General features: G+C 46.7%; 3 protein-coding genes and 2 pseudogenes across 4 annotated transcripts; 3 read left to right on the forward strand and 2 right to left on the reverse strand.

The window, feature by feature from the left end:
- Positions 1 to 277: 277 nt before the first annotated feature.
- Positions 278 to 1,803, reverse strand: LOC147958386 (uncharacterized; annotated as a pseudogene).
- A 938-nt stretch (positions 1,804 to 2,741) lies between these two features.
- Positions 2,742 to 7,549, forward strand: LOC147958387 (uncharacterized; annotated as a pseudogene).
- A 1,872-nt stretch (positions 7,550 to 9,421) lies between these two features.
- On the forward strand, positions 9,422 to 12,120 carry LOC147958388 (subtilisin-like protease SBT4.3). Its single transcript, XM_087535963.1, has 7 exons — positions 9,422 to 9,543; positions 9,622 to 10,126; positions 10,220 to 10,281; positions 10,752 to 10,973; positions 11,050 to 11,161; positions 11,270 to 11,468; positions 11,573 to 12,120. Exons 1-7 carry the CDS (start codon positions 9,437 to 9,439, stop codon positions 12,118 to 12,120), a joined length of 1,755 nt encoding a protein of 584 aa, XP_087392089.1. The 5' UTR covers positions 9,422 to 9,436.
- A 2,391-nt stretch (positions 12,121 to 14,511) lies between these two features.
- LOC147958389 (exonuclease V-like protein) lies at positions 14,512 to 17,951 on the forward strand. Of its 2 annotated transcripts, none has more exons than XM_087535965.1 (7): positions 14,512 to 14,822; positions 14,941 to 15,045; positions 15,613 to 15,734; positions 15,901 to 16,050; positions 16,872 to 17,025; positions 17,256 to 17,341; positions 17,485 to 17,617. In XM_087535965.1, the coding sequence occupies exons 1-6, from the start codon at positions 14,574 to 14,576 to the stop codon at positions 17,334 to 17,336; spliced, it is 861 nt and encodes a 286-aa protein (XP_087392091.1). In that variant the 5' UTR covers positions 14,512 to 14,573; the 3' UTR covers positions 17,337 to 17,341; positions 17,485 to 17,617. The 2 variants fall into 2 exon arrangements, with proteins under 2 accessions (XP_087392091.1, XP_087392090.1); XM_087535964.1 differs by having other exon boundaries at positions 14,515 to 14,822; positions 17,256 to 17,332; positions 17,485 to 17,951.
- A 2,086-nt stretch (positions 17,952 to 20,037) lies between these two features.
- LOC147958390 (uncharacterized) lies at positions 20,038 to 20,732 on the reverse strand. Its single transcript, XM_087532113.1, has 2 exons — positions 20,120 to 20,732; positions 20,038 to 20,042 (listed from the first exon to the last, which is right to left on the reverse strand). The coding sequence occupies exons 1-2, from the start codon at positions 20,637 to 20,639 to the stop codon at positions 20,038 to 20,040; spliced, it is 525 nt and encodes a 174-aa protein (XP_087388239.1). The 5' UTR covers positions 20,640 to 20,732.
- Between the last annotated feature and the right edge of the window lie 3,393 nt (positions 20,733 to 24,125).

Here is a 24,125-nt window from a genome sequence, read left to right on the forward strand (position 1 = left end):
GAATCGGAGATGTCCATAAATCACAGTGTAATAGTTGAAAAGGTTTAATACTAGATGACATCAAAGAGTAAAATGGTAATCTACATGACGGCCTAATTGACAAGCATGGCAAAGTGTTGACGACGATTTATTGGGTGGTATGTGTTGACGTTGCTGAAGACGGGACATGGTATGATGGCCAGGATGTCCAAGACGGCGATGCCAAAGGTCGGTGGTGGTGGCAGCGAGGAGGGCTTGAGCTTGGGGTGGACTGCAGAGTGTGTAGAGGGCGCCGGAGCTATTGCATCGAAGAAGTACGGTCTTGGTGAGGAGATCCTTCACAGAAAAACCGAATGGATCAAACTCGATAGAACAAAGGTTATCCATGGTGAATTGACGAAGAGATATACGATTTTTGATAATGCGGGGAACAACGAGAATATTATAAAGATAAAAGGGGTTAGAGGAGGAGGAGAAAAGGATGGATGAACCGATGTGAGTAGCAGGGAGAGATGCACCGTTGCCGACTGTTATTTTATGTGAGGAAGTGGGAGTAATGGAGGAGAGTGTACCATAGTTGGATGCCATGTGAGATGAGGCGCCAGTGTCCATGACCCATTCTTGATTTCCGTGGAGCTACAGGTTCTGGAGAGCAGTTAGCAAAGCATGGTCCAGATGCTGATGAGGTGTGCCGGTGGAGCTGGGGGACGCGCCAGGAGGAAGCTGCGGGTGCCCATATGCCGTGTATGCGTGGAAGGGGGTAGCGCCAGGACGGGGACCCAGGACACCAGGAGCGTGCCAACGTGGCTGCCATGGTGGTGGTGAGGACTGCTGCTGCTGTTGGCCGGCCCGAGTTGGGAGACCAGTCCAAGGATTGAACATACAGGGATTGTTGTTGTCGCGTCCTCGACCACGGCCACCGCCGCGTTCACGACAGCCGCCGTAGCCAACACCACGGCCAGTGTTGAAGGAGGGCATGGTGGCGGTGTTGGAGTTGGAGCCACGGTCAGCGGGCGGTGGAGGTGGTGATGCCGATGTGCCGCCATGAGGGAGGATGCTATTGCCACTGGCCCAGAGCGCCGTGGTGGACGCATGCTTCGCGTCGGTCTTCTTCTGGGTTTCCTCAAGAACGAGTGTTGAACGAGTCTGCAGGAAGGAGGGGAATGGGACCTGATATGGCAGGAAGGAGCGAAGATGGTTGTACTGCTCATTGAGGCCGCGAAGCACCGTCAGGACGAGCGTCTCATCGGAAACTGTCTCACCAACGTCGCCCAGAGCGTCGGCAAGAGACTTGAGCTTGGCGCAGTAGTCGTGGACGGACATGTCACCTTGAGGTGTGTTGCGAAATTCCGCATCCAGAGCAAGGGCGCGGCTTTTCTTGTTGTCGTGGAAGAGGTTGGCGATGGAGTCCCAGATCTGCTGCGCCGTAGACCCAGGTGCCATGATGATGCCGAAGAGCTCGGGGGAGATCGAGTCATAGATCCATGAAAGGACAGTGAAGTCGTCACGTGCCCAATCAGAGGTGGGCGAAGTGTCGGATGGTGTGGCCACGCCGTCGCCGGTGACATGGTGGGTGAGGCCATAGCGACCGAGGGCAACGAGAACCAGCTCGCGCCATTTGATGTAGTTGGATTCATGGAGGTCTAGGGTTATGGCGACATTAGGTTTGAGGGAAGCGACATATGAGGAGGGGTTTGGGGTGGTGGCTGGGGCTTTGCCTGACTCGGCGAGGCGCCGGTCAAGCTCTTCTTGCCGAGATCGGAGAAGGGACTCGCGTTCCTTGAGCTCGGCTTCGAGTTTCTGGAGTTCGGCGGCTGAAGCCATGGGAAGGGATCGAGAGTTGGATCGGGGAGGCTAGGGTTTAGGAAGATCGTGGCCCGGTGTCTGATACCATGTAAACAATGATCTGGGGTGCTAAACCGCACGCCCCTGCCTCCATATATATATATATATATACAACATATGAGTTACAATTAGGGTACAACATGTATTGCTTGGGCTATACTCCAAGTCGGCTGGTCTACCGCCGTGTCCTTCTCCAACAATGTGGACATTTAACCCTGTTTTCAACCAGGAATCTATAATTTGATTTAACAGAGTAGATACCATTTTTGGTAAGAACAAGGGCTGGGATTTCAGTTTATTGTATGTTCTTCTCTGCTTCTTTCGGGCCTGATCCATTTCTATCCTAAAAACGTTTCATTCGTTTATTAAAACCAGTTAATGTGTACGTGCAATGCACGTTAATTTGAAAGTATATCAAGTGCATGCGAATATTAAGTAGGATATTATTTACGTGTTATTATGTGTTTAGCACTATATTTGACATGAAACTAACTGCACGCTAAACTTATTTAGCGCTCGACATTGAAACAGTCTAGGTCGTTGGATTGACATGATTTAATGACCGAGATTAATTGAATCTGCCCCTTTAGGTCTCTTTATATTGCTATATAGATATAGATAATATGCCGCTTGGCAACAAGACACCGCAAATTTAACCTCATGGTCTGGTACAACATCCGGGCGTACGCACCAAGGACCAACTTACCGTCTTAGCATTTATTCGCCAGAAGACACCAAGAAACCCTCCGGTGCAAGCGAGACTATACGGTGATCACTGACCACGTAGCAGCATAATCCGCCTCGACGGCAAGCGCTTGCCGTCGACGAATCCGAAGCTGCCATGCCTACGCGCTATACGTACAAATACTACGCTCCCGGCGCTATCCAAAGTACGGCGCCAAACGCACACGCGTACGATGGCCGGCGCTGCCGCGATCAAGGCTGCCATCGTTGCCGTCCTCTTCCTCCTGGTGACCGGCCTGCATGCTACCGATCACGTTAGCGGCAACGGCGATGGGGGCGACGACGACGAGAGACAGGTCGGATCACGCGCATTAGTTTTCTTCAGGCAAATCACACGTAAGAACATGGAATTATGTGGTGCGTGTGCAGGTATACATCGTGTACATGGGGCATCCACCGGCAGGGGAGAAGACGGCCGGCGGCTTCTCCGTTGCCCACCGCGAGCTTCTGAGCCGGGCCCTCGACCTAGATCACAGGTCAGGATAAATCCTTATTTCCAAACTCTTGGTCAACTTACACGTCACAAAACCCATTTCTCAACTACACCAATGACACAAAAGGAAGTAAACCGAGTTTGTGTTCTGTGCATATGGATTGCAGCTCCGCTCACGAGAGGATCATCTACAGCTACCAGAGGACCCTGAATGGATTTGCAGCAAGACTCACAAAAGAGGAGAAAGAAAAGCTCTCTAGTACGTACGCTCACCAAGTCACTGTGGCATCTAATTCAGAAGAATTTCACCACCTTATGTCTCTCTTTGCAGAATTAGTCCGCATTTGTGGACACATGACTTTGCCTATTTTGGTATGGGGGATTTTAGCATTATTCATAGGCGGGAAGAAAAGAATAACGATAACTTTGATGGCGGATGATCATTCATGTTTTTTTTTGCGGGTGGCAATTCATGTTTAATACTCCCTCCGTCTTGGTGAATAAGTCATTCGCGTAGTTCTAGGTCGACGATTTAACTATCTAAATATGTACTATATGTGACAAAAAATATATATTTAGAAACTACATGCGTGTAAAAAATATAGTGATATACTTTTCATGACATATAACACATATTTAGTTCTTCAAATCGATGACCTAGAACTATGCGAATGACTTATCCACCTAGACGAAGGTAGTACTATAATTGAAAAACTCAACCTGAGGGAGATAGCTCTTACAGGTTGGCAATAGATAGACATAAGGTGAATCTTGACACGTCCGAAATTCTTCCGAATTAGACATATCTAGAATTCATCCAAGGGAGCATAAGGTGAATCCGGAAGTGGGGGAGCCACTAGATAGACATAGAGGTTGACATGATAGGTGGTGAAAAGAGAGATTTTATAGGCCATGGAGGAGGGATTAGGAGAAATAGGGAGCAAGTAGAGGAAGCTAGTCGACGTACCGATGCTAGCAGGACCGAGCTGCTATAAAAGCTCTTCGTCAAGGTGAACCCAATGAAACTTGCCATAGCTTCATTAGATTAGTCTTTGTTTTCTATACAAAAAAGGCATTGCCCGACTTTATATTGTCAAACCACAATGGCAGAGCACAACTAAACATAGCAAGATCACAAGGAACCTAAAAGCAAATAGGTTAAGTAGATCCAAGATAGGAATAACAACATGACCCAACAAAACATGCCTTGCTTCTAGGGGCATGTATGGGCGCTGTTGCAGGTCGAAGAACAACAAGCAATTATTCAATCTTGATGGCCATGCCAGTGAATGCATCATGGTCTCTAGCAACGCTAAGTGGATTCCACTGCTGAAGCAAGGCATCCATTTTGAAAAGAAAGACAACCAGATGGTTAGGGAACAGAGCTTCAATAGTAAATTTCTTCCTAGTAGTCCAAAGAACCTAGGTGTGGGCACTAAAAGCAATCTAAACTATGTGTTCCCTTTGTCTAGTCATATTAGAAATAAGGGCTAAGAATTGGGGAATGTCTGTGGGTTCGTTCAACCATGGCCGCACTCAAACTTACATGGATTGGGCTAGGACCTACAACACAAAATATGATCAATATGTTCATTGCCCAGCAAAAAGAGCACACAACATTAGCATTCACATGTTCGCCAGATGTCAAGCTTAGCGTCACCAAATCTGTTGCCATAGGAAAATCTTGATTTCTAAGAGGTATATGTGTCCTCTAAACAGCTTTGAAAAGTGATCAAGCGGTCTTGACAAACATGAGCATACATGGACTTGGTGGTATAAGTTGTCGTAGACAAACCAGGCCACATAACAAGGTCAGTTCCGGTAGTTAGTTGTTGTGGCAACTCTGCAATAAGGTTTTGCCTTGTTATCACATTGCCAAGAGAAAAGAGAGATGGGTGTCCCTAACAAAGGCCATGAACATTACATGAAAAAGGATCGACTTCCATCAATAGACATTGTAGTTTGTCCCCCATAAATAAGTTGCATAATTCTATGGACCTAGCCTTGATCAAAATCCTTCCTAGGAAGAACACTCTCAGGAAAGACTAGTGAACTTTGTCATATGATTTTTAGAAACTAATTTTAGGATGATCATCTTGCTCCCTCAACAGAAAAGGTTGTGCAACGATCACAGGGAGAATAAGAACTGTGCCCAAAATATTACAGCCCTGCACAGTCTAAGTTGTACAAATGGTTAATGAGCTACTAGAGAAAGGTGGATCACATATCCATTGGAAAAGAATTTAAAGCCAACATTAATAAAAATGACTGGCAGAAATTGGCTAATGTTTTCGCGGCATATGGGCCTTGGGAATGAAGGCGAGGACAGCAAAGTTAAGCCATTTAATGACCTTGGATAAAAACCTTTGATAGAATGGTAAATCAGCTCCTTTAGGGTTTCTCCAAATTTCTTTACTTCCATTGGGTCTTGATATAATGGTTCACAGGTTCAACCATTGGCACACTAAAAATGCGGTTGAGTTCAAATAGGCCGCTCCAATTTTCGGGAAAAGCAATTCTACCATTGACAGGATATCCCGTGCCATCGATCCTGTTAGAGATTCCTGTGCATGCGTGCTTGCCTCCCAAGTATGTTTAGTATTGGTCATTACCGGTAGAAATGCCACTTTGTGATTTATCATCCCATCAACCGCCTTCATCCCATGCATGCGTGTTTTTGCCAGAGATTGCATGCTCCGCCCATCTCATCATGCTAGTTCCACTCTCCCGTACTTTTTCATTTGATTTCCAATTGTGAATCTATTATATCTTTTGAACTGAAAGTCTAATTTATGTTTCATTTGCATATCTGTGCTCCTTGCAATGACGACTTTGAAACAAGATCACTCTTGAATATATTTGATAGGTTTTAAAATTTGAATTCCCAAACATGGTGAAACACGGTAAAACAAAGTAATGCATTCTAGAACACAAAAAACTAATAAAACTTGATAAGAACAAAGGATACTTACAAATTCGTCATATTCAATTTCTGCCAAGTTTTACCAAGTTCCATATGCATCAGCTTGATGCCCATTGGCACACAATGTAACAATATGATACACCAAGGTACCCAATGTAAAACTAGTGATTGAAACGTTATGGAACACTATGGCACATCATGGAACATCTTGTACAATTTGCACGTAATGAATCTTGGTTAAAAGAAGTCACAGTACGTAAATTTACAAACAAGTCTAAAGCGTACAAAATTATGTTGGAACATACATTAGTAGAAAAAGACCCATTTGTCCTACTTTCAAAGGGCCTTTAGTCCTGGTTCGTAACAAGGCTCTCCACGTGGCCACTGTCTGGAGCTCCACATTTAATCCCGGTTGGTAACACCAACCGAGACTAAAGGAAATTTTACGGATTTTTTATTTTTTTTAATTCCTGATTTTCAAATTTCTAAATTATTTTACAATTCAATCTCTAATCACCCCTCATCATTTCAAATCATCTAACTTCCCGGCCGGTCATCCATCCTCTCACTACTCCAGCCTGAGCACGCTTAACTTCTGGGTTCTATTCCCTCTCGTTTCCATGTCTACACTTGTTGTTTTCCTAACAATAGTAAGATGTCAATCCTATTCTACCATTGCTCCCTCCCCTCCCTCCCCCGCCGCCACCCGCGAGGCGTCGGGGAGGGTTCCCGATCCCGGCCGCCGCACCCCCTCCTCCTCCATCCTCTGCCTTCGCCGTCGCCAAGGGGCGCGGCCGGGCGAAGCTCGGCCATCGCCGGCAGCCGGGGGGGGGGGGGGGGGAGGGGCTCCTTCGTCCCCCGCTCGCAGGGTTTGGCGCGGGCCAGATCTAGCGGCTGGGCGTGGTGCTCGATGCCGGGCGCGGCGGTGCCCCGAAGCAGGCCGGCGATGGTGGCGTTCGACGGGCGGCGGGCAGCATGGTGGTGGTGCGGGCCGGTGGTGGCGTCGGCGGCGGTGCCCCCGGCAGCGCTTCTGCGTTGCATCCGGCGCCGCAGGTCGCGGGCGGCCCTCTCGCCGTGGTGTTCTGGTGGGGGGGGGGGGCGGCGCGGCAGCGGTGGTGGTGGGCTGCCCCCACCCAGTCGGACCCTCGCGGCTGGGTGGCGGCGCTCGGCTCGGTGGATCCCCCGGTGGCGTCTTCAGGTGGCGGCGGAGACGGCTCCGCAACCCTCCCTCTCCGGCTTCTCGTGACAGCCGATGCCTCCTGATGCTCCGGCCCTTCGAAACAGGGGCGGAACTCGGTTTCGGGGGGAAGTTGGAGCCGACATGGGTGTCGGTCGTGGCCATGGGCCACTTCTCCACCTTCCCCTTCCCCCGATCGATGTGGTTGCGGCCCTCCTCGAGGCAGCTTGGCCGGCGGCGGTTCTGGAGGTGGTTGGGGTCGTGGATCCGGGCAAAGTCGTGGCCTTTGGTGGCTTCGGGGTGGTCTCATGGCGGAGCGGCGGCCCTGGCGGCGGGAGTCGTGCATTGGTCATGGGCGGGCTGCGCGGCTCGGATGCGGGCAGGCAACCATGGCCGCTTGGGCGGCGTGGCTGCGGGTGTTGTCAAACCGGGGCGGCGGAAGTGTTGAAGCACCGGGGCTCATCACCTACCCAGTGTGTCTGGTCGACGGTGACGGCGTCCGTGGACGTCGTGTCCTCCTTGCAGGCTCCGTCGTGGTGCTTCTTCCCCTTCCATCTTACTCCGGGTGAAGACTCGATCCTCGGATCAGGCGGTGGCGACGTTCATGGCCGTACCCTTCCTGGAGGCACCGTCTTGGAGTCCTCGGTCCGGCATGTCCGTTACACATCCTCCCGGCCGATCGCTCCTCGTGGTGGTGTTCTCCGTCGGCTCTTAGCGGTTTCGTTTTGCTCATCTTTTAGGTGCTTTGTAGTCGTTGTGGTTGTGTGTCGGTGCCCGGCATTCATGTATCTTGCCTTGGGTGTGTGGTGTGCGTTTGTATTGGATGCTTTGTTGTTGTGGTTCGTGCTTTATAATATAAAGCGGGGGGAAACCCTTTTCCGTAAAAGATGTCAATCCTATTAACCCTCAGGAGTTTAGCTTGAGCATGAAGTCACATGTTTCACTGTTTGAGTTTGAAACTATTATTTAAAAAACAATAATTATTTAGTAACACTAATATTTCTTGAAAAAGTAGTTTGACCATTGTTTGACCGCAATTTGACCACAATTTAACCAGACTTGACCAAAATTCAAAAAAAATCTGAAATAATTATTTAGTAACACTAATATTCTTGAATAATTATTTAGTAACACTAATACTTCTTGAATAAGTAGTTTGACCAGATTTAACAAAAAATAAAAAAAACTGAAATTTGAGCATAACTTTTTTTCCTTTTAGAATTTGAGGATTCTAAAAATTTGCAAAACGGCTTATGACGGTCAAAATCGGATGCGGATTTTCTTGCTGAACATTTTGATATATTATACGTTTTTCCGACATCGTATGCAAAAGTTATAGCCGTTTTACCTTTTTATAACTTTTTTTTGCAAAGACATGTCCAAATTTAAATTTTTTAATTTTCCTAACTAGTAGATGCAGTAATATAACTACATCTCGAAGGATTTTTTTTTTAAGTTTCTATCATTTTTTTTCAAAATGAAATGGCGATACACGGGGGTGGGGGGGGGGTAGAATTTGAGACATGAACCCCTTTAATCCCGGTTTGAGACACGAACCGGGACAAACGGGCATCCCACCCTTTAGTCCCGATTCGTGTGTCAAACCGGGACTAAAGGTCTAATCTTTAGTCCCGGTTTGAGACACGAAGCCGGAACTAAAGGTCTCATTTGAACCAGAACTAATGCCTTTGGCCGCTCGAACCGGGACTAATGCTCACATTAGTCCCGGTTCGCATTGCAACCGGAATTAATGTGTATATTAAGCTGTGACCAAAGCCCTGTTTTCTACTAGTGATAGTAAAACAGTTGAAGAAACTAGATAGAATCTAGTGTTATCTACAAACTTTTTGGATACATAGAAAAACCACAACAAGCGCCACTGTTTACCATGTTTAACCAAGTTTTGTCAAGCTTCAAAAATTGTTATTTATCAAACAAAAGATGTTCAACTATCGTCACCAGGAACCCAAATGTTTAATCGGAATAAAAAAAATGGACTTCCTATGCAAAAGCTATGGAGGTTTCAATTTCAGAATCAGATTTTAATGCATGTGTTTGCGGAAGGAGAGAGTAAGATGAATACTGCATTGTACAACCTCAATGATGACGCGCACACTATGATGTTAATTAGGCGTATGTCCGAAAGTAATTAAGGGCTAAGCTTATGTTGCTGCTGAATGCACTCCATGGCTTTTACCTGCTAGGCATGGAGGGTGTCGTGTCAATCTTTCCAAGCAGGACGCACCAGCTTCTCACGACACGATCATGGGACTTCCTAGGCTTCCCTAAGGCAGCAAAGCGAAGCCTGGAGCTCGAGGGAGACGTCATCATCGGCATGCTCGACACCGGCGTGTGGCCGGACTCCCCCTCCTTCTCCGACGAGGGCTTCGGGCCGCCGCCCAGCAGATGGAAGGGCGCCTGCCTTAACTTCACCTGCAACAAGTACGCCGTTTCTTCTTGCATGCCATGCACGCCGGCGTGCTAGCTCCTAGTTGACCGTGTGCCGTCGACGTGTCGCAGCAAGATCATCGGCGCTCGCGCGTACAACCACGGATCGTCCACCGCCACGCTGTCGCCGGTGGACACCCACGGCCACGGCACCCACACGGCGTCGACGGTGGCCGGCCGGGCGGTGGGGAACGTCAGCCTCGGCGGCCTGGCCGCGGGCACGGCCCGGGGCGCCGTGCCGGGCGCCAGGCTCGCCATCTACAAGGTTTGCTCGGACGACGGCTGCAGCGACGCGGACATGCTGGCGGCGTTCGACGACGCCGTGGCCGACGGCGTCGACCTGATCTCCTTCTCCATCGGGGGCGTCCTGCCGGCCCAGTACTTCGAGGACGCGGCCGCGATCGGCTCGTTCCACGCCATGAAGGGCGGGGTGCTCACGTCGGCCGCGGCGGGGAACTCCGGGTTGGAGAACGGGCGTGTCACCAACGTCGCGCCGTGGATTCTGTCCGTCGCCGCCAGCAGCACCGACCGCCGGCTCGTCGACAGGCTGGTGCTCGGAAACGGCAAGACCATCGTGGTAAGTGAGAGGTACAGCAGCTGATCTATCCACTGAAATTCAGAAATCATCTTGCGCGAGGTGGACTTTTTACCATATCTTCTTGTGACACAGGGAGCCTCCATTAACAACTTCCCCGAGCTGAAGGATGCTCCATTTGTTCTTCCAATTAATGGGTAATACAGCCTTAGCTACGAGAAAATTGCAGAAAACTACCAATTTGAAGGCTAGATTTGCGAAAAACACTACATTACATTTTTGTTACAGAAAACATAAGTAATGGTTTAGGAAAAATCACTGATGTGCAGATCGGATTGTTAAGTTGGTTTATGACAGGTTGGACTCGGTTTTTGCCTACATTGCACTGTCAGCCGTCCCAACAAAAAAATGGGTCCCACCTGTCATAAACCAACTTAACAGAGATTGATCCGCTGATCAGTGGTTTTTTAAAATCATTACTAAAGACATGGCGTTTTCTGCAACAAAAATGTAACATAGTGTTTTTCATGAACCTAACCTTCAAACGACTGGTTTTCGGCAATTTACTCCTTAGCTACAGAAACACTCTTATCATTTGTACAATTATCGGATTTATTTGTAGTTTTGTACTATATTATACTGGTTTAACATTTCGTCCGTGATGCAGTTCTTGTGAAGCAGAATCACTGGCCGTGGCCGGACGGTTATACAAGGGGAAGATCCTGCTCTGCGCCTTTTCTGGCAACGGCAGCGGGCCGGCAATCGTAGGCGCTGCCGGCGCGGTCATCGTCACCGACCGGCCCGACATCGCGTTTTCGCTGCCCCTCCCCGCCGTCATGGTTTCCCAGCACCAGTTCACTAGAATCATGGCCTACTTCAACAGAACACGGTATGTTCGTCAGCCCAGAAGACAGAAATGCATTTTGCAGGGCTGAAATGGTGAGATCTCATGCTGTGTTCTTCAGAAATCCTGTGGGCACCATCCTCGCCAGCGAGTCGGCCTTCGATTCTCAGGCCCCCATCGTGGCCAGTTTCTCTTCTCCAGGCCCAAACATGATCACCCCTTCGATCTTGAAGGTTGTCAGATCATCAGTCATGCATGCACAGTAAATAAACGGATTAATTACAGTTGAGAAGGATGGCCAGATCTGGGGCTCATGCATTTGTATGGTCGTTGCACTGCAGCCTGACCTGTCCGCGCCGGGGATCGACATCCTGGCGGCGTGGTCACCGCTGTCGCCGGTGTCCGGGAGGAGCGTGGCGTACAGCATCGACTCGGGAACGTCCATGGCGTGCCCGCACGCGACCGGCGCCGCGGCCTACGTCAAGTCCTTCCACCCCGACTGGTCGCCGGCGATGATCATGTCGGCTCTCATCACCACAGGTAATCTTGTTCTTAACTAGTTATTTACTTAACCCGCTCTCTCATGGTCTCCATGACTCCATCCGCATCATAATCACTTGTGCGACGGCGGCGTTTGGGTGCAGCGACTCCGATGAACTCGTCACGCAACCGCGGCGGCGGCGAGCTCACCTACGGCGCGGGGCAGCTCAACCCGGTGCGGGCGCGGGACCCGGGCCTCGTGTACGACGCGCGGGAGGGCGACTACGTGCGCATGCTGTGCGCCCAGGGGTACAACTCCACGCAGCTCCGGCTCGTCACCGACTCCGACGGCGCCGAGCCCTGCCGCGGCGGCCGGAGAGGGTCCGCGGCCGACCTCAACTACCCGACCATGGCGGTCCGCGCCGCTCCGGGGAAGAACTTCAGCTCGCACTTCCCGCGCACCGTCACCAACGTCGGCGTGCCCGGGTCGGTGTACGTTGCCAAGGTCGTCAGCTCGCGGCCTGAGCTCGTCCGCATCGCAGTTTCGCCGAGGAGACTGGTGTTCAGCCAGCTCCGTCAGAGGCTGTCGTTCACCGTGACGGTCTCCGGCGTGTTGGGTGGGGCGGACGAGTTCGTGTCGGCGGCCGTCGTGTGGTCAGACGGGGATCGCCATGTGAGAAGTCCGGTGATTGTCCATACTGTGGATGTTTAATTGGATATTTGGGTCGCAGAGTGAAAGGAATAATTCATTTCTTTGGATAAATTTAGCTTCAGTACAAATACATGTGGGCTTAAGAATAATTCAGATTCAGTTCCTGCACAAGCAATGGACTGGTCTCATATATTTCTCACGGGGTCAATGTAATTGTCATTACACTATCTATGCTCTCGTGTGTTTGGGTGAAAGTGGTAAACCTACCAGTGCCAGTATTTAACGATAAAACATCCACCGTTTGTGCATTTGAGATTTGTGAGGGTATTTTGGATGTGGATCTTCATCGTCGTCTCCCGAAATAAATTAGACTCGTTATCCGTCTACGGACACGTCCACGGATACAAAAACAGGAGAGGGTTATCCAACTATGTATATTAAACCTCTGCGAGGCGACATAAATCATTTCCATTTCCATGTTTCAGTGACTTACATGTCTATGTAAACATATGGAAGAGCATCTCAGACCTAGCTAATCCGTCCTTCTAAACATCCGCGGGTGGATAGTGTCCATTGTTTTGGGTACCGCTCGAAATTTCGCGATCCCGAGCGGTTACCGCGTTTACCGCTACCCCACGGAAAACACTCATACCAAGCAAAAAAATTTGAGTTTTTTTGAAATTTGAATTAACGATCACTCTGCTGTTAAATAAGCGGCATCTCTCATGTAGTAACAGTGCTCACATTGGCATAGTGGCAAAGGCTTGCTTTGTGGAGCTTCAGGTCGCGGGTTCAAGTCTTACCTTCCACACTTTTTCTTTCTTTTTTAGAATGCGAAAGTAAAAAACTAACAGAATTGAAAAATTCTGAAGCCGCAGAAGTCGAACTCGAAATCTCTGACCAAGCGGCATCGGTGGGTGTGTGTGTTCAGCCACTCCGCTAGGAGAAAGACTGTGATATCAGAGTTAAAAGTTTATCTATATCAACTTTGAAATATTTGAATTCAAAATTTGATTTTGAATTCCGTCCGAATTTTTTCCGGTATTTCGTGGTTACCATGGGAACCGTGAATTTCGGTGCCCCTCGAGAAAAAAGGCTCGCTTGGGATCCAAAACCTTGATAGTGTCTCGTCACCCTTTAAATACCCACGTCCACAACGAGGTTCCTTCTTAGCCTCAAATCTATACAGTGTCACGCAACGTAAAATAAACCTACGTGATATATTTCAATCACACATATGGCATACAACTACTTCATCATACATACCATCGAACTACATAAAATTGACATTTTCCCACTTCATCATACATGCCGTTAGACTATCAAAAATTGATATGTTCTGAATACTAGAGCTATGGAGTTCACCCACGGCTGCCCTTTGCTCTTGACATCGTCTTTGTCGCGGAAGTAGTGGTCGAAGACGCAAAATGGATCGAGCCGAATCTGCTCACTACCGGAGTTGTTCGATCCATCACCGTCCTCCTCCCTTTCCTCTTTTTTTGTGTGTGTGGGGGGAGGGGGGGGGGGTCCAGCCATGGCACACACCTCTTGGTTTTGCTTCTTTGCAAGGGCGCGTGTCATCCTCCTTTGCTGCTTCTCTTCGTCCCCGCATGGGACGAGGTCCTAGTTGTTGGAGTCGGACATCTCAGAGTCGGATCCGTTGTCCGCCATGCTGAAGGAGGCCATAGATCGTAAGAAAGGAGCTGGGAGAGGGCAAAGCGGCACAGACTTGAAGTGGAGTGTACTGGCATGTGGCTAGAGTCTAGTCTGGATGTAGATAGCATGGGGATATTTGTAGGGTTGGGGTGGGTCAGTTTGGACTGTATCTGACGTGGTAGACATGTTCGATCGTGTTCGGACCTTCTAATGTCCGCCAGATATAGGCTACATATAAGGGGGTGCCGGTTAGTCTGAACGTATAAGGATCGATATGAGGAATGTGTGTGGCTAGGTCGCCATTTCCCGAGCAAACGCATGGGGGCAATATAAGTGTTTCGGCTGTAGATGCTCTGTTATTTACTTCCAAAACAGCAGCATGTACTTCTCCCGTCCCATAACATAAGACGTTTTTCGACCCTATTATGGGGCGGAGGAAGTATTTATTTACTCTCCGTTTCTAAATATTTGTTTTTTGAGAGATTTCAAATAAACTAATACATACGAATGTATATAGACATATTTTAGAGTGTAGATTCACTCATTTACTCTGTATGTAGTCACTTGTTGAAATCTCTAAAAAGACAAATACTCTCTTCATCCGAAAATACTATACGTCTGAATACATCCTCTTTATCCATTTTAATGACAAGTATTTCCGGATGAAGGGAGTATTTTGTAACTTTGCGGCACGTAATCTAGTTCAAGTGAAGCGTTTGATCTAGCTCGGCATTCTGACAGGGTGTCCCCACACGGTGTTGTAGGGACACTCTGTCAGTAAGCCCAGTCGCGTGTGAGCGGACCAGAAACCCGCGCTCCGCATCCGGCCTCTCTCCCCTTCCTTCCTTCGGGCCGCAATGCGCCCTGAGCTCGAGGTGGAGATCGTCAGCGACGAGGAGATGGCCATCATTGAGGCCGCGCTCGCCGCCGCCGCCGCAGCGCGTCCCCTCCTCTCCGCCGCCACCGTCCGCGGCGCCGCCACGCTCTCCTGCGCGGCCTTCCCGCCCGCCGGCGACATCGAGGACTCCGCGCCGCCGCCGCGGAGGTCGCTGCTGTCCCGGTTCCGGGAGGGCCGTGCCCTCGCCGTCACCGACATCACCGCCACGGTGAGCCTCCCTCGACTCTTCGCCGCAAATGTGCCGTGTCGCCGTTCGTGTCTGATGTGTACCCATTGAGTGATCCCCCTCCCCTCATTCATTTCGTGGGCTTGTTCTTGTGTGTCAGGAGTGGTGCGATAAGCAGATGGAGTTCGTGCTGGAGCACGGCAAGCCGGAGAGGACCGAGGCCATGAAGGCCGGCTCTGACCGCCACGCCCAGCTCGAGCAAGAGGTCAGCTCTGCTGTTTTTTTTTTTTTCTGTCATTTCAAGAGATGGTTCCTGTCTTGGAAACTACTAGAATGAAACCCAACACGGAATGATAATGCCAGTTTCCATGGGTAGCAGTGCAGTATCTCTATGTGTTTTCAGCATGACATTAGAATACAATGTTTTTACTGACAAACCACTTCAGTTTAAGAATGCAGGGATTTTATTAACAAATCACTCCAGGTTCTAGAATAAGACTGATTTGATCTTGTCATTGGGCATTGAGTTCCGCTCGACTTGTCCTAAGAATCATATTTTCCACATCTTTAGGATATTCTTCATGATAGATAACATGACTCGTGGATACTGAATCAACTAATGTGTTTCTTGGCTTCTTACAAAACTTGATATGTGATGGCATAAGTCATCACCACTGCACACTGCAAGTCATATCCTAATTGTATGCATATCCTAATCAAAGCTTGCATAAAATATTAGTAATATCTCAAGGGGAGGTTGGAGAATGAAATCGATTTAAATCTTCAAAAGACGAAAAAAAGAAATGGACTCATTTATTTCATTTTGGAACAGGTTATTGAGAGAGTCGATATTGCCGTTAGATCTGCAGAAGAATCGTGGGCAGTCAAATTCATGAACTTTATCGTTGGATCAAACCAATTATTGTTCAACGGCATGACACGGGAACTTCCAGTGTATGTGATAATATGCTTTAAACTTGCAGCTCTGTATCAGTGAAAATGCTTGTGTAATATTGGTTTCTGGGAGGAAGTCTGGAATGGATAGAGTGAAGCTTTTTAAGCTGTGGGAGCACTCTTTCTTGTTAATTTTGTTGTAAATTATGTCCCATTGTCCCTGCAGGATTGGGGTTGTTGAAGGTTCATGGATGGTAGGAATTATTGATGAACTCCGAATGCCTGTGGATGGAATTTCCTTCCATCCAATTCTGGTGGATACAAAGACACGTTTCAAAGCAACAATTCCCTCGGAAGCACAAAAAAGAAATGGAAGGTTTTCCCTTTATCATTGCTTTACTAACCATTAAAAATGGGGAGGCTGGCAAATCATCACATGCTGTGGCATTGGCACGTAACAAGCAAGTGAACTTCTGCCTTGGTCTGAAATTGTGTGATGTTGGGTTATGTCCATTGGTCTGTTGAGAGTGCCTATTGGTTAATCGTAACCCTTTTTAGATAGGAAAAACGTTGATTTTCTGCAAGACAAAACTTCAGAATTTTCGAAGCAAATTTAACTACTACTTCCTCTGTCTAGAAAAGCGTGTCCCTCAAATGGATGTATCTAGCACTAACTTGGTGCTAGATACATCCATTTGAGAGACAAGCTTGGGACAAGCTTTTTTGGACAGAGGGAGTACCTAGATATGTGGAGCTACCTAAGGATCAAGTTATGGTATCTCCTTCCTACTCCAGGATTTATCTTTCAGTTATATAGTGGAATGATACTTAAATTTCATCTGAACTCCATCTGAACTAGTTGTATCAAGTTATGGTATCTCCTTCCTACGTCAGGATTTATCTTTCAGTTATATAGTGGAATGATACTTAAATTTCATCTGAACTCCATCTGAACTAGCTGTATTAAGAAAGTGCAGTCATTAGGATAATTTGTCCCACATGCATTCTGTTTAAAAGATGCATCTTATGCTACTAATACAAAACTATTGCTGAAATTGGTGAGCATTAGTGTTTGGAAACATTCCAGATTTATTATGATGTTGAGCTTCGTACAACTTGTTTTATTTCTCATGCACTATGATGATAGCAAGCTAATAGCTGCGAAAGTTGTATGATATATGGTAATATTTGTCACAGGCTTCAGCTGATGTGTTATAAGTACCTGTGGGACAGTTTGATTTCTGAGAAATTCCCAGCAGAGAATTTCTTCAGCTATTTTGACTTGAACCCCGACTTCTTGTTATCAGATGATGTCAAGCGGTACATTAGCTCAATTGGTTTCAATGCACAGGTTCTGTGTCTCAACTTTAAACTTTCATTTCTGCTGCTGTTCAAACATTTTATAGAGATATGAATAACCATTTTTTTGGAAAATAATTTCATCTCATTTTCTTAGTATATACTGCATTCAACAAGTGGTTGCTAGAGTCGCTGTTTGACTGCCACTGTGGGTATTCATGCCAGTGTGTGGAACTTACGTTCTAGTGTCTTCTTGAGTTGTGAAAAGGTTTCTGTATGCAGACTTTCGGGGATGTGATGAAATACTATAAGATTACCTGTCATACGCTGTCACGATCTCAAGAACAGCTAAGCTTGAGGTAAATAAGGTGCAGCCTGAACATTACTGACCTGTAGTGATTACTGAACACCTAGTATCTGAAAAGGGGTTCACTGTTAATACCTCCAGTTTGTTTGAATGTCTCGGCAAATGAAAAACTTATATCCTACTTCCGTTTCCTATATATTGCAGATATGAACTGCAGGAAGATCATTCCCTGCTAGAAGAATACCAGTTTTCTTATGACGCTCAGTGGTTCAAGGGTCAAATCCAAGAAGCCCTTAACTTCTGGCGGGGGGCACGAGAAGCTAAATATGTGACTGAAGAGGAGGGGTGGAAATGTAAATTCTGCAAATTCGCGCCGAGTTGCCCGAAGATGCCTTCCACCTCAAGGTGTTGACGTTCAAGGTTGCAAATGGACGGCTCTCTTTTGGGTCAGTAGAGCTTAGGGAATTTTTCTCTGACATTAGGCTGAGGAACCAACCAATTTGATGAACCATAACACTGGAAGTGGCTTCATCTGTTCTTTTCTTCTTTCCATAGCTAAAATTTAGTCCGAAGTAAAATTTCACCATCTGTAGCATTGTAACGTGGATTTTGCTGATTGGCAAGTGAATATCATTCATGTTGTTTGTATCCCAATGAAGAAATTCACCTCCTGGAGCCTTTTTTATGTAGTGAGTTGCTTGGCACCAACCATCTCAAGTGGTGTGGTGGCTATAGCACTGAATAATTCTCTAACAATATGTGTAATATCTTCGTCTTGGTCAGTCATCATTTGTTAATTTATATCAGGTGTGAACCCTATTATCTTTTTTCATGTATGAGAAATATAAGTCAAAATGTAAAATTTACATGTCTTTTCAAGTTTTATGTTTTCCATCTGCATTCCACTCTCATACCATTAATCGCTAATCATTGTGATGACTTTTAGTATATTTCTGACTGGAATTGAACAAACATTATTTTTCCGAAATCGAATGGCCCTTTTATCCACCTACTCTGGCGCTTGGTCATATATGTATTCTGTTACTATATTTTTACATCAGATGGCCATAATATATTTTGGAAAATATATGTCACTCATCAGGTGAAGTGGCGCAGGCTCATGTATGGGTGAGGCCTCAGGAGCATGGCCGAAAATGCTGCAGTTTTTCTTGCCAAGTACTTTCCTCTTCGTGTCCTTTTTTTTTGCAAATACTCTCCGGTTCATCTCTTGGCTACAATATTATTGAAACTTCTACATTACGACAAGTAGTTTGACTTTCTTTTGTATAAAAGGCATTTGCCCAGATTTATTCAAAGCTGAAGGTTCAGTGCAAGGTAGCCAAACTTTCAGGGAGGATACCTGGTTACAGTAGTAGCTTAACTGTAACTGCATTTTGGTTTCAGAAGTAAAAAATCAAAACGCGCATGTAAAATAGCTTATATTCCAGCAAAATTAAGCTTGCATCAGTACATACACACTACTTGTTCCCAGTAGCTACTCCATACGTCTGATATAAACCATTCTGCCCAGCAAAGGAAGTTGCAGAAAGCAGTCTCAGCTTAAAAGATAATAGGGCTCACACCTGATATTTGATAATAACACAACAGGAAACATTCTGCCCAGCAAAGGAAGTTGCAGGAAGCAGTCTCAGCTTAAACAAAATAACTCAAGGAACAAGAGTACAAGACCTGGACAACTTCATGAGCATATCTTGCCCTGATTACTGAAAGTTCATTGTGATAAGCCCACACAAATGCTGGGTAACCAACTTACAACTGACGCTTCACGTGGCACCACAGTCCACAGCTAAGGCTCAAATATCAAACATAGGACAAGACTCAAAATGAAAACCAACACCAAAATATTATTGAACTGAACTTCCATGCTTCACCGGTTTGCCCAATATTCAAACTGCCACATCACCGCATCCTGCTTCACTTGCTGATCTTTGTTTCGGCCACTGCCACAGCACCTGCCACCGCTAGATGAAGCAAACAGTTTTGAAGGACGAGTTACAAGGAGAAGAATTCATTTGTTAAACTTCACGATTTCCCTAACGGATACCTAACATATGTTGGTGAATCAAACACCTCATATAACATATATACATACCTGTTGGGTTGTTGAAGCTCGTGTAGAGAAAGAGGTTGTCAAATGCATCTCGCGTGCATGTGAACTTATACCGCTTACTAGACAACTTCCTCAACCTCAAGGACTTGAGATCAACTGTGAATGCACCGAGATCCGTGACCACAATGATGATGCCGGTGCCCTCCACACAGCCAACCAACTTTCGTGAAGATAACTTCATCGGTTTACGAATGGGGACAAGTGTCTTGAGGTCCATTTCTCTGAGTAGGGTCCACGACGCTACTCCATCAACACTTACCTCCACTGAGCATATGAAGCACATCATGTCCTGGTCTAGATGGACGAGCCCAAGCCCACTGTCACCCGCCGAGATGAGGAGGGGGTTCGAACTGCTCACACACATCCCTGGCAAATCAATGGCTGTCAGGCGATCCGTACCCAAGTCATACTTGAGAATACAAATGTCTGACGCAGTTGGATCCCGACGAAGGAGGAGGTGGACCGCTTGTCCTACCAGGACACTAGGCCTTCCGACGACATAGGCTCCAAATCTCCCAACGCCACCGATGTGAATAGAGGTAGGTGAGGTCCACTCTCGGGTCTCTGATGAGTATATAGACGCCCACACTTGGCTCGTATAATTGCCTTCCTGGATCTCATCTTCCTCATACTGCATGTCGAGGGTGGTTAAAGCCACAAAAAATGGGCTCAAGTTGCAGGCAGCGTGGTTGCAGCCATCCAACGCACATAGCACCGTGCCCCAATAGCTTGTGCCGTTGATGTCAGGGTCGAACATGTCAAGACCGCGCAACTTCGTTCGGCTTCCCGACACCGGGTCCCAGACGACCATCTTCAAGTTGCCTTCCTCCTCCCCCACATCTAAATCTCCCTCCTCCATATCATCTTCCTCGCCCTCATCTTCCTTCTCCGCCTCGTCCCAGTCACACTCAAGAAGAACGCGGCCATGGCGGCAGTCCATCACGAAACTTTCCCGCCGATCGGGATTCTGGGGACAGAAGTTTGTGGTGGGAACGAAGCGCTCGACGTGGTCTTCCCAGCTTTGTAAGAAGCCTAGGATGGGAGGTGTTTTGTGCAAGGTGAGGTAGCGGTTGCGGAAGGTATTGCCGGAGAGGAGGCGGCACCAAGGCTTGCAGGCGAGGGAGGCGCGGACGAGGACCGCGGGCTCCTCCGGTGGGATGCGGACGAGGATCTCCTCCACGAGTTCTTCCATCTCCCACAGCTCCCGAACAACCGGCGGCGCCATCATGGTCGCAAAAGTTTATCTGATGGAGAAAGAAACCACAGCGACGGTTAGCAGGATCGATCTAAGCCATTTCTTGCACCATCTTATATACTCTGATGCGATTACAAAATAAATTCTGCCTCGGGCCTTGATGGAATGGAGCACGCGTGCTCAGTTCCGAAACAATTGTCATCAATGCATGCATGCTGAACCGTCACCTAGGAACTCTCCATGGATGGAAAACTGTTCAATTTTTTTTTGGTTTCCCACCGGTTATGTTTCTCGTTCGTACAAGAATTTGTCGAGGAATATGCACGCGATCGTACGGTTTCGCACTGGCTAGCCAGACAGACGCTTGGTCTAGGCAGTAGGCAAAAGAACGGACAACTTCCAGCTCCCGTCTGTTCAGTTAGGGCCTGTTTGGTTTCAAATAAGTCACCAACTTATAAGTTGAAAAGTGAAAAAAGTGATTTATTTTGCTAAACAGACCCGACTTATAAGTCACCCCAACTTATAAGTCATAAGTTGCTCCACCCCAACTTAAAACTTATAAGTCAACCCCTTTTGCATGGGTCCCACCACCTGCATGATGTTGATTGGCGTGGAAAGGTGACTTAAAACTAGTGACTTATAAGTCATGCCTGTTTGGTTGTCACCTGACTTATAAGTCGGGTGACTTATTGAAACCAAACAGGCCCTTAGGCTTCCATAGTTCGTAGCACACATGTCCATGGGTAGATTTCATATAAGTTTCATGGAGCTGGTCTCTATTCATCCATTCCAGAACTAAAATGGATGAACTAGATTTGGTTTCATATTAATGGACAGTAAATTGAAAAAAAAACCCACCATAATTGGGACCCTAATTCAGAAAACCACCACCTTTTATTTTTTTTCAAAAAACCGCCACGATTGTGCCGACAGTTTTCAAATAACGCTAATTGGACGATTTGCCGCTTCTGAGTGGAAACCTGACGGTTGGGGCCTGCTGTCAGGTGCCACGTGGCCAGAGCGAGGCGGCGCCCATGAAGCGCTGTTAGACGGCGTCGGAGAAAATCTAACGAGCCAGTCGAACCCAACTCGTTCGTCCATTCCCCTCTCTCTCGCTTAGGTCTCTGCCGCCGCCTGCGCCCCCCGCTTCCGTCACTCATTCTCGCCGCAGGCCGCCGCAACCATGATCTCCTGGAACGACGGTGGAACTAGCAACGATGAGTCAGTGTCGCCCCCTCTTCAACGCGCGCGTACACGGACGAATCCTATGTGAGTCTCTCTTCTGTGTCAATTAGGGTTAGGTTTTCTTTGATTTGAGATTTGTTTTCACCGATTTGATTTGGGATTTGAGCATCTACTCTATCATAACTATTGTAGATCCCACGTATAATTGTTGACCCGGAATGGTGCGGCATTGTTGCCGGAGGAGCGACGTGTAGTGACAAGGCGCCGGTGCAGAGGGTTGTTGTATTCCAAGGCATCAACATTGGCTCTAGATTTTATGGATGCGCTAATGAGGTTAGTGTAGGTCCTCTGTTTGATCTTCAAGCTAGTAGAAGATTATGCATGTCCTCTATTTAGTTCTTATCGATTTAGGTTCAGATTGATATGAACAATACATGTTTATGTTTCTTTGTTAACTGAACATTTGGAGTAGTTCAAGTCTATTTGCTTGTTGCAGATCCTTTATTAGTAGTATTGTGTTTATGTCTTTGTCAGGTTTAATCCATGCTTAGTATTTTTTTATTCTTATAGGAAGGAGACAATTGTGGTCTGGTCGAGTGGATTGACCCAGAATGGCCAGTGGCAATTTTGGGATATGTATGAGCTGAGCGGCAAAGATATTGAAGCTAGAGAATAAGTGATACTCAAGCTAGCAGAAGAGAAGAAGCTAATCCACAAGAAGCATCACAACCACATAAAGGAAACAAGCAATTTTTTGTAACAATTCACAATAATATGATGAGGGAGAATTACCAGAAGATTATAGAGAATACTTATGTAGAGAATGTTGTAGTTCAAGCCCAGGAAGAGAGGGCTAAGCATGAGAAAGATAATATGGAACTTAGGACATCACTTCAAGTGATTAAGCGGAGCAATGATGATCCAGTTAGCAATTGGAAGAAGGCTGCAGCAGGTCAAGGTTTGGAACAGGTGAAGCAAGAGAAGAAAAGGCTAGAGTATATCATAGTTGATTTGCTGAAAGTTGGGGAGGTGAACAAGAGTATGATCGGGGAAATCAAAGAAATTTGTGATGAGTAAATGTAATTTCTTGGTATTATGTATGGTGGTTGGTTGGTTGTTGTTTGTTGAACTAAGTATGGTGTGAAGACTCTAGTGAACCTATTTGAACTTTGGGTTTATGATGGTTAGTTATAATGGAATACTTGGTAAGTTGAGAACTATGATGTTGGTTCAAATAAAATATGATGTTGTGAAATGAATTATGATGTTGTGAATTGAATTGTGATGATCATATGCATTGTGGTCCAATGTGCTCATATCGAATTATGTTGATAAATGTTGAAAAATTTAGGCTATGGTTGACGCCTTCCGTCGAAGGTTGCCGTGAGGCTAGGGTGAACCCATAGGGTTGATGCCTTTCGTTGACAGTTGCATAGAGGCCATGGTTAACCAATAGGGTTGGTGCCTTTCGTCGACAGTTTCTGAGAGGCTAGGGTTACCAAATGGGGCCTCTAGGCAACCATTAATGAAAGGCATCAACCCTGTTGGTAAACATGAACATTCAACATTTTGATAGTAGCACAAGAAGTTGACAAGAATATTCAACATCATATTAAACAACCATAACTAGTTGAATATCAAACATAGCAAGTTCACCTTATCAAATTCAATAGCAAGTTCCCCATAGCTTGCCAACATCACAACAAGTTCACGACAGTTTGACAACACCACAAACAAGTTCTTACTTGTCAACACCACAACAAGTACATAGTTTTTTGCAAAATGATCAACAAAGCAGGATTAACTTGCCAACACCACAACAACTAGAACTAGCTGTCTAATTACCACTAGCATATAATTATTCCTCAAACCTGTTTCGCCTCTTCCTCACCCTTCTGTCTGCACCTCTTGAAGAACCAGATGCACCAACATGAGCAAGCCTTGAAGGAGAAAATGAAGACCTAGCAATCCTAGTTGGTGCAGATGGTTGTGTTGAAGCTGCATCCCTTGATGAAGAAGCTCTTGATGCAGTTGATTCAACTCTTGAAGCAACAAATGGAGTAGCAGTTGATTTAGCTCTGGAAGCATCAATTGTTGCAACTCTTGGTCTAGTTGATGCAACAGGAACTCTTGGACCAGGTTTTGGTGTAGCTCTTGGACCTGTTGATGTAGTAGTTACTCTAGGACTAGGATCTCTAGCAGATGGTGGAGGGCAAGATCTTGCTTCTTGAAACATCAACAAAAATAGATCAAAGATGTGCATTAGTTGTTCGGTGCAATATAAAAGATAAATAAAAGGAAAAATCTATTAATTCTTGGACTTCGTGCTTGTTC

Source organism: Triticum urartu, chromosome 7A (assembly GCF_056163025.1).
Source record: "Triticum urartu cultivar PI428250 chromosome 7A, HENAU_Tu73, whole genome shotgun sequence".
NCBI classification, from domain to species: Eukaryota; Viridiplantae; Streptophyta; class Magnoliopsida; order Poales; family Poaceae; genus Triticum; species Triticum urartu.

Bases quoted from the DNA above. Each gene is read 5' to 3' on its own strand.
- LOC147958390 (XM_087532113.1), bottom strand. From the start codon at position 20,639: ATGATGGCGCCGCCGGTTGTTCGGGAGCTGTGGGAGATGGAAGAACTC.
- LOC147958388 (XM_087535963.1), top strand. From the start codon at position 9,437: ATGCTCGACACCGGCGTGTGGCCGGACTCCCCCTCCTTCTCCGACGAG. The intron at 10,282-10,751 runs GTAATACAGCCT...TCCGTGATGCAG, and splicing joins TTTGTTCTTCCAATTAATGG to TTCTTGTGAAGCAGAATCAC. The intron at 11,162-11,269 runs GTTGTCAGATCA...GTTGCACTGCAG, and splicing joins TCACCCCTTCGATCTTGAAG to CCTGACCTGTCCGCGCCGGG.
- LOC147958389 (XM_087535964.1), top strand. From the start codon at position 14,574: ATGCGCCCTGAGCTCGAGGTGGAGATCGTCAGCGACGAGGAGATGGCC. The intron at 15,046-15,612 runs GTCAGCTCTGCT...ATTTTGGAACAG, and splicing joins ACGCCCAGCTCGAGCAAGAG to GTTATTGAGAGAGTCGATAT. The intron at 17,333-17,484 runs GTAAATAAGGTG...TATATATTGCAG, and splicing joins CAAGAACAGCTAAGCTTGAG to ATATGAACTGCAGGAAGATC.